The sequence below is a fragment of the Geospiza fortis genome, unplaced genomic scaffold (genome assembly GCF_000277835.1).
Source record: "Geospiza fortis unplaced genomic scaffold, GeoFor_1.0 scaffold432, whole genome shotgun sequence".
In the NCBI taxonomy this organism is placed as follows: Eukaryota; Metazoa; Chordata; class Aves; order Passeriformes; family Thraupidae; genus Geospiza; species Geospiza fortis.
Genome location: NW_005054436.1, coordinates 430401 through 439313, shown reverse-complemented (window position 1 = coordinate 439313; position 8913 = coordinate 430401). Strand labels below are relative to the sequence as shown.

The window sequence follows — 8913 nt, the reverse complement described above, 5'->3', positions numbered from 1 at the left end:
CCCGCTGCTCGCCCGACGCCCGCGTCCCAGCCATGGCAAGAAACCAGCAGGTGCAGAAGGCCAAGCTGGCCGAGCAGGCTGAGCGCTACGAGGACATGGCAGACTTCATGAAGGCCGTGGTGGAGCACGGGGACGAGCTGTCCAACGAGGAGCGCAACCTGCTCTCCGTGGCCTACAAGAACGTGGTGGGCTGCCAGCGCTCGGCCTGGAGGGTCATCTCCAGCATCGAGCACAAAACCGAGGAGGGCGACGACAAGGCGCAGGTGGTGAACGAGTACCGGGAGAAGGTGGAGCAGGAGCTGAACGCCGTCTGCAACAACGTGCTGGGCTTGCTGGACAAGTATCTCATCAAGAAGGACAGCGACACCGAGAGCAAGGTCTTCTACCTGAAGATGAAGGGCGACTATTTCCGATACCTGGCCGAGGTGGCCAGCGGGGACGACCGCCTGTCGACGATAGAGAAGGCCCAGGAGGCCTACCAAGAGGCCATGGACATCAGCAAAAAGGAGATGCAGCCCACGAACCCCATCCGCCTGGGGCTGGCCCTCAACTTCTCCGTGTTCCACTACGAGATCGCCAACGCCCCCGAGCAGGCCATCTCCCTGGCCAAGACCACCTTCGACGAGGCCATGGGCGACCTGCACACGCTCAGCGAAGACTCCTACAAGGACAGCACCCTCATCATGCAGCTGCTCAGGGACAACCTCACGCTATGGACAGCCGAGTGTGCTGGCGAAGACGGCGGCGAGGCTGGCGAAGAGCCCAAGAACTGAGCGTCCCCTGCCCCGCTCCAGACCCTTCGGCATCTCTTCATGGTTTTTTTTTTTTTTTTGGTTGTCGTTTTTTTTGAATTTTTTTTTGGTCGGTTTTGGTGGGGAGGAGTCTCAGCTCCCCCCCCAGCCTGGATACCGGGAGTGGGGGGGGTTTTGGCAGGGTCCCTCCCTCCCTCTCCCCCATCCTCTGCTCTGGGGAGGGGTTAAAGAGGGAGAGGGGGTGCCTCTGTCCCAGAGAGCTGCCAGCCCCCAGCTATTTAACATTTTTTTGTGGGGGGTGTCAGGTCTGGCTTGTGCCAGCTCCAAACCCCCTGTCCCAGAGGGCTGGAGCAGCGACAGGAGGAGGTGAGGGGCTGGGCCGGGGTGAGGGGGGTCCGGGCAGCCCCCCCATTCCGGGAGGGGGTCTCGTGTTGCCTCTGTGCTCCAATAAACCTTCTCCTGCACCTCTGCTCTCGTCTGCCTCGTCTCTCCCTGCGCACATGTCCGGGCAGCTCCAGGCCTGCCTCCCCCCCTTCCCATCCCAGGGCGGGGGCAGCCGGGCCCCCCAGCCCTGCCTGCCCTCGGTGCCCCCAGCCCCCCAGCAGGGTCTTGGCCTGAGCTGCAGCCCATGGAGGGGCTCGGGGGTCTGTGCATCCCAGGGACGGGGGTTTTGGCAGCCCCACACAGGCTGGCTGCTCCTCAAGGTGCTCAAAGTTCCCAAGTCCCTGACCCAACCCCATTAATACAAACCCAGAGTTCCCCCAAACCTGCCCCTGACACCCCTGTGAGGGTCCCCAGGAACTCCCCCATTCCGAGGAGGAAAATGCACAAAAGCTGCACGGGCAGGGACACAGGGACAGCCCTGGGCTGGGGACAGCCCTCTCGAGGTCCCACAGCCCTCTCGAGGTCCCGGCGCGCTGGGACAGGTGAAAGCTCAGCACTTCTGGCCCTGGCACGGGGCCACGGCAGGGCGCAGCTCCCTCCGCCTTCCCCCACGAGCGCGTTTCAACACGAACAATAATTACAATAAAATACAGTCACAGCACCCTGGGCTATGAGCTCAGCAGAGCCAGCAGGGCCGGGCGGGAGCTGCCTTTGATGGGGAGCCCTGGCAGGAAAGGAAAGGCGCCTGACTCAGGACGTGCTGCAGGGGGACGGGGGGGACACGCCAGTCCCCAGCCCTGGCCTGGCCAAATCCCAGCCCAAGGAGTGCAGGGACGCCCTGGGCTTTGGGGAATGAGGCACGAGCAGGGACGTGACCCCCTTGGCGCATCCAGGAATTGGGGGAATGAGGGGCTGGCCTGGGATGGGCTCTGCTGTGGGAGGCTGGGCTGCACAAAGCAGCACTGCTCACCTGGATGGGACACCTGGAGAGGTGGCTGCAGAGGGGATGAGCCCCCGTGAGCCCCCTGGTCCTCCCCAGCCCCATCACAACGCCCCTGGTGCTGCCCTGGCCCCCCAGCAGCTCCCCGGGGTCCCCCAAGGTGTCAGGCCTGGTCCTGGGGGACCCCAAAGCTTGGCCTCCCCCTGGCCCCAAGCTCTGCCAGCCTGGGAACAGCCCCAGCCCTGTAATTAGCCAGAGCGGGACTAACGAGCCGAGGGCTCGCGCTGACCCCACGGCCCAGGGACACCTGGACTGGTTAAACTGGGCATGGCGGGGCTGGAGCTGGCAGTGCTGTGCCCAGGAAGGGGTAGCTGGGGTGTCTGTCCACCCCCGGGGCCCTGTGGGAGGAAGGTGCTCCCCGCTCCCAGCCGGTCCTGCAGCTTTTCCAGCCTGGGGAGGAGGAGCCCTGGGTCCCCAGGACACTCCTGGGAGAGGCTGGTGCTGCTGGGGAGCTCTCTGGGGCCCTTCTGTCCCCCTGCTTCACCCAGGACAGTGGCACCCAGGTGGAAGGACCAGGGGGACACCGGGACCTCGATCCCCAGCCTGGTCCTTGTCCCATGGCTGTGGAATGCTCTCGGCCTTCCCATCTGAAGGGACAGCCAGAAAAGCTCTCAAATGGATCAGTTTTGGTGTCTTAAACACCCTTAGAGCAGAGGACTGGGTGCCCGGGCCAAGGAGTGTCCCCCCCTCACAGTCACTCCCCAGCAGGGCCCTGGCACTGCCCCTACACCAGGGCAGGTGGCCGTGGGGACAGGGCCACCACAGCAGGGCCAGCAGGGACGTTCTGCTGCCTGCAAACGGCTCTGCCCACCCTGGGTGGCAGCTGCAGGACACACAGCCCCGCCTGTCCTTGTCACCAGCCTCCCCCAGGGCTTTGTGCCCAGGGCTGGGGCTGGCGGCTCTGGGCTGGGGCACAGACACGGGGCGCCCATCGCCCCTGGCCCGGGCAGCCTCCTGCCAGGCTGGCACCACTGCCTGCTCCGGGGGCCTTGGCGTTTTTGGAGAGGGTTTTATCCCCATTAAAAATCACCACTTGATGGGGAAACAGCTTCTGAGCAGGAGTCCGTGATGGAGCTGGAAATCAGGGCTGGAACCCGGGGGGACTCAGGAAAGCCCAGCTCTGTGGCTGTGATGGGTGCTCAAATCTCTCCCTCAGGGTCAGTCCCACCGTCAGGGTGGGCTCAGCAGCAGGACCAGCTCAGCAGAAAGTTGAGCCCCCTCCCAGGGATGTGCCAGGCTTGGGGTGACTCATCCTGGCCCTTGGCCCCGCCGATTGCTCAAGGCAGTGACAGCAGCCAGAGTGTCCCCTCCCTGGCAGCCAGAGTGTCCCCTCCCTGGCCCGGGAGCCCCACCGTGTCCCCTCCCTGCCTGGCCTGTGTGGCTGCAGGCACAGGCTCCTCTCACCCTGCATTCCACACCAGGGGCTCCAGCCCTCCCTGGGCAGGAGCAGAGCTGTCCCCTCCGGGCTCTGGGTCCTGGTTCAGCCCCACATTCATCTCTGAGAAGTTCCTCGGTGCAAAACTCTGCAGTTTTGGGGCTGAGGCTCTCTGAGAGCTGAGCATTTCCTGGCTGGAGCAGAGCAGAGGATCCTGAGCTGAGCTGAGCAGTTTCCATCCCAAGGCTGAGGCTGCAGATATCCAGGGCATTCAAATAAAAAAGCCAAAAAGCCACAGAAGCTTTGATGGCTCTTGCATAACTCAGCCTGACCTGACCATACCCTTTTAAGCCACCAAATCTCTCAAAGCCAGGAAAAAGCCACTATAAAATTAATATTTTTATGATCCTGTCTCCCACCCCTTCACAGCAACTACAGAGCTCCAAAACGAGCAGGACAAGGCCACGAGCCACAGGGTGAGGATGGGATTTCAGCTCAGGTATGGTTAGATTGGCTTCCAGAGCCCCAGCACTGAAATGCAGCTGCTGGGTTCCAGCCAGGAACACCCAGGGAAATTCCTGGGCTCTGGGAAGAGCTGAGGCCCTGGCAGCACTGTGGCATTTGACTTTGGTATCTGAAATCTCAGTTTCATTGGGAAGGGGTCTGGGTGAAGCACAAGCATTGTGTGTCTGCGTCCTCCTCTCTCTGAGCTCCTCCTTGTCTCCAAATCCTGGCCACAGGGTTGGAGATGAGGGAAAAATTCCTTTTAATTCCTTGCCCAGCTGCCCAAGACCCTGTTCACATTTAGATCCATCAAGGACCCAGTCTCCAATCCCTCTGCCAAGGGCCAAACCATCCTGTGAGAAAATCCTGCTGCATTTTATGCAAGATCTTGGGCAAGAGGCGATGCTGAGTCTGCAGAGCTGGGACTGGGAGCTGTGCCCGCTCCCATCCCTGTGAGGCTGCCGGGAGGCACCCGGGGGCTCCCTGATGTGGACACCCCCCTGGCACCCCCAGCCCTCCCGATCCACCCCCAGCCCTCCCAATTCACCCCCAGCCCTCCTGATCCACCCCAGCTCTCCCAATTCAACCCCAGCCCTCCTGATCCACCCCAGCCCTCCCGATCCACCCCCAGCTGCTGCCTGGAGCAGGGCTCAGAGCAGGGAGCACACGAGGGGGCTCAGAGCTGCTGCCAGCCCTGGGAGCTGCAGCAGCACAGCCAGAGGGAATTCCACGGGCAGGAGGGGAAGCCCCAGGATATTTGGGACTGGAGAGAGCAAGGCCAGGAGAAGGAAGGTGGATGAGGACAGCCAGGGCTGCTCCTGGGAAAGGCCCGAGATGCAAACCACGAGCTGAGTCACACAGGGGCTTTCTTAACCCAAAGAAGCCGAGCTGGCATTTTGCTGCTGTGCCCCTGGATGGGGGCAGGAGCAGCAGCTGTGCCCTGCCTGCCACCCCCAGCCCTGCCAGGCTGAGCCTGTTCCCAGCAGGGCACAGGGGACAGGCCCTTTGGCCTCGGGCTCCAGAGCACTCCTGGGTTTATTTACTCAGCTTCAGCAAACTCTAAGATGAAAGTGAGACTGAGGAGCGTTTTATTAAGAAAGAGTCCATCATTATTTCTAAGAAAAAGAAAAACAAACACCTTTCTGTCCTTGGGACGGCGTGGAGGCGTGCTGGCCTGGATTCTGCTGGGAGCGTGGGGCCCCTGCACGCTCCTCCTGCAGCACCCCCAGGCCTGCTGCCTCCACTCTCACTGCACGAGGCAGCTCCTGCTGAGTTTTCTTCTCTGGATCTGTCTTGCTCATGATGGAGGAGACCTTATCTCACTGCTTTTCCTTGCTCTCCCTGCCTTCCCTGGCTCTCTGTTCCTAAGGGAAGACCCTTGGCCACCTCCCTTCTGCCAAAGCCCTGCTCTGGGCAGCAGGCCTGAAGCTCGGGAGGTCAAACCCACCCAGAGAGAGTCCAGACTGCCTGGAAAGGTTTTCAGTTGCTCTGAGTCAAGCTGAAGCTCCGGGTAGGAAAAGGAGAGGTGTCAAAGCAGAGGAGCCGGGGAAGGGCGTGTCACAGATCCATCACCTCCTCTTCCACAGCTTTGTCCTGAGATTGCACATACTTCTCCTGCACTGCCAGGGTGCTGATAACGCAGTAATTAAGGAAAACGAGGGGCTGGGCTCAAACACTCCCTTCTGCTCTGAAGTTCCCAGCGAGGAACCAGCCCAGCCTCACATTAGCCCCAAGGCCATCGGGAAGAGGCAGCATCACCCGAGTTACTTCTGGCTCTGCCTGATCCCAGGCCTGACAAGTCCAGGAGAATCAATTGTATGGTTGAAGGAGAAGAAAGAACCCACCCAAGAGAGGGTGAGAGAAAGGAAAGTTGTCAAAGGGTTCCCGACAAGTTCACAGTATCAATTCCCAACCTTTGGGGGTTTGCTGGGGACACGTGTCTGTCCCAGGCTGGGCTGGGCACATCCCACTCCCCACATGTGTGTCACCCACCAGATGATGAACCTGGGCCTCCAGACTCAGCCTTTGTCCCCCAGGGAGAGGGACATTGAACGCAGCAGCAGAGAGGATACGAGGAGAAGTGGAAGTCGGCGCCCACAGCTGCCGACATCAGCGCCTCCAGGCTGCGCTGCTCCCGCTCCCCGAAGGAATATCCATTGGCCTTGTCCACAGCCTGCATCACCTGCCTCATGCTCTGCTTGTCCTGCAGGAGGGAGCTCGCTGGGCCTGCTCCTTCCCCACGGGCAGCAGCCCACGCTGGCCTGGGCCCTTTGGGGCTTGGGGCCACCCTGACAGCGCCCGAGGGCCAGGGACACCAACAGGGACAAACAGGGACAAACAGGGACACTGCTACGGGCCCTCCACCCTCTCGTTCCCTTTCATCACCTTCCCCCAGCCCATTTGCCTGCTGACACTTCTGCCAACTGCCTGATTAAGGGCATTTCCAGCCCTCCCTCCCCCTTCTCATTATTCACTGCTCCCTAATTTAACAGGGCTTTCGGTGACCCTCAGCCCAGGTTGGAAATGCAGGCCAGGAGAGCTGAAGGAAGGGGGAGCCTGGATTCCCCACCCCAGGACACAAGACCCAGGTAGCCCCAAGCTCATCAGCCTTTTTCTTTCCTTTGGCTGCCACAGATCATTTACAAGTCTGGCTGTGCTTTCCCTGAGTCTCTTCACAGCTGAGGTTTCCAGCCCCGTGGCTCTGAGCACACAAAAAGCAGCTGCAGCACATGCAGGGCACCCTGTTCCCTCCTGCTGGCTCACCTGGACGTTGAGTGGCACGAAGGACACCAGGCTGTAGTCCTCAATCACCTCCACCAGCTTCTCGTTGAGGCGGCGGAAATTCCTGAAGAAGGGATCGGAGGCCAAATGGTCCACGAGGTAAGAGAGGTCCAGCACCTCGGTGTAATAATCCAGGTTGAAAGCTGCAGGGCAACAGGGAGCTCTGAGGGCAAGCTGGCAGCTGAGGAGCACAGTGGGATCTGCACAGATCCCCACCCAGCCCCATTGTCACAGAGCTGATCTGCACCTGGCACCCCAATTCCACTCCCCTGCCCCTCAAATTCCTCCCTGTGCAAGGCCAGAAAGGAGCTCTGAGCCCCCCTGGCATGTGGAAGGGAGGCAGAAGAGATGAGGTGAGAGCTCCCTTTTCCCCCAGAGCAGGCTGTGGCTCAGCAGACCCTCACCCAGCTTCCCGTAGTGCTCGATCAGGTCCATCTTGGAGAGGACGTTGACGTGGGGCAGCTCCACGTGCAGCATGGTGGACAGCGAGGTGCAGAGCACAGAGATGAACTTCCCGGGGTCTGTGCAGTAGTGGGAGTCCACCAGGTGCACGGCAGCCAGCTGGGCAGTGAAGGGACAAAGGGACACAGGAGGTCAGAGCTGTGACACCCAGCCCTGCCCGTGGCACAGCCTGGAAGGGGCCACAGGAGAACCTGCCCAGGCCTGGCTGCACCTCCTGGGCAATGAGCTCCCACCTCCTGCCCACTAAACAGCACCAGAGAATCCTGGACTGCTTTGGGTCAGAGGGGACCCAAAGCCCCACCAGTACCTGCAGCTCACCACCTTCTGCTGGGAGAGTCCCCTGTGGTTGGCACTAATAATTAATAATTACACTAACGAGCACTTTGATTCCCTGGGTTTTGTGTGGCTGTAACAATGTGGTCCCAGAGCTGGGGAAGTCACTCCAAGTCAGGGCTCTGAGGCTGAGTCACAGCAGCAGAGCCCAGCCAGTCTGGGGCTCCCAGGCAGAGCAGAACCAGCCCTGTACACGTCTTATTTTAGCAAGTCCATTCCCATGTCCACTCACTCCAATGAAAATAAGCTCTGATGTGCAGATTCCCAGTGACATTCCCAAGCAAATGAAGCTGCCCTTCTCGCTCAGAGCACGCAGGGTTTGCACGCTGGTGCTGCGGCCCCGCCGCAGAGCAAGCGCAGCGTCAGCAGCTCGGGGCTGCTCTCACCTGCAGCTCCCGTTGTGCAAGAGCCCAGAGCCCGTCCCACGGCTGCTGCAGGGCCCTGCTGGGGCTCTGCTGGGGCTGCAGCAGGGCCTGGCACGGCCCCTGCATTCCTCAGGGCAGTGCCAAGGCTCCCGGCACTTCACACAGAACCCACCCTGGTGAAACCCCCCCAGGCTGGGGGAGGATCGTGCAGCACAGCAGGACACACTCCTGCCCCAGCCCTGGGAGTGCTCAGGGACAGGCTGGGGCTCCCTGGGCCAGTGGAAGGTGTCCCTGCCCATGGAATGGACTGGAATGAGACGGGCTTTGAGCTCCTCTCCAACCCAACCCATTCTGGGATTCTGTGTGAAGTGTGAGGAAGGAATCTGTGCTCCTGCTCCCAACCCCACTAAAAGCCCTGACAGGCCATTCGTTTGCCAATCTCTCCCACCATAAAACAGGGCAAAATTCCCCTCCTTCCCTGAAAAAGCCACTTCACCTGAAAGGCCACAAACCTCCTGAAGGCAGCAGCCACGGGACCCCCGGCCCTGCTGTGCCCAGGGGTGTGGAGCTGCCTGGAGCTCCCCCAGCCCATCCCTACCCTGAAGTTCCACTTGGCCAGCTGGGCGAAGACGTTCTTGAGGGCCTGGTGGTGCGTGTAGAGCTCCACCTGCCCGGGGCAGTCGAAGAGCAGGTAGTGTCCCCGCAGGTCCCGCAGGCGCTCCCCCAGCCAGTCGCTGTTGGCCTCCAGGTACTCCATGCAGTAGAGCAGCCCCCCGTTGGGGCCCAGCCCCAGGCTGGCCATCACGTCGGGCAGGGTGACCAGCTCGCCGATGTCCAGGGCGCAGGGCCCGGGCACGGCCTCGTTGGCGGGGTCCAGGTTCACCACGGCCACGCGGCGGCCCAGCCGCGCCAGGAACTCCCGCATGGCCTGGCAGTAGGTGCTCTTCCCCCAGCCCG

At 61.4% G+C, this 8913-nt stretch overlaps 2 protein-coding genes across 2 annotated transcripts; one reads left to right on the top strand and one right to left on the bottom strand.

Moving 5' to 3' along the window:
- Window positions 1-6: 6 nt before the first annotated feature.
- SFN (stratifin) lies at window positions 7-1104 on the top strand. Its single transcript, XM_005427084.3, has one exon. It carries the CDS (start codon window positions 33-35, stop codon window positions 771-773), a length of 741 nt encoding a protein of 246 aa, XP_005427141.1. The 5' UTR covers window positions 7-32; the 3' UTR covers window positions 774-1104.
- A 3976-nt stretch (window positions 1105-5080) lies between these two features.
- GPN2 (GPN-loop GTPase 2) lies at window positions 5081-8908 on the bottom strand (the record flags this gene model as incomplete). The annotated part of the gene is made up of 5 exons (XM_014309503.2): window positions 5081-5645; window positions 6088-6218; window positions 6779-6939; window positions 7201-7357; window positions 8555-8908. Coding segments are annotated over 5 exons (876 nt in total), but the record flags the coding sequence as incomplete, so codon positions are not given.
- Between the last annotated feature and the right edge of the window lie 5 nt (window positions 8909-8913).

Bases quoted from the DNA above. Each gene is read 5' to 3' on its own strand.
- SFN (XM_005427084.3), top strand. From the start codon at position 33: ATGGCAAGAAACCAGCAGGTGCAGAAGGCCAAGCTGGCCGAGCAGGCT.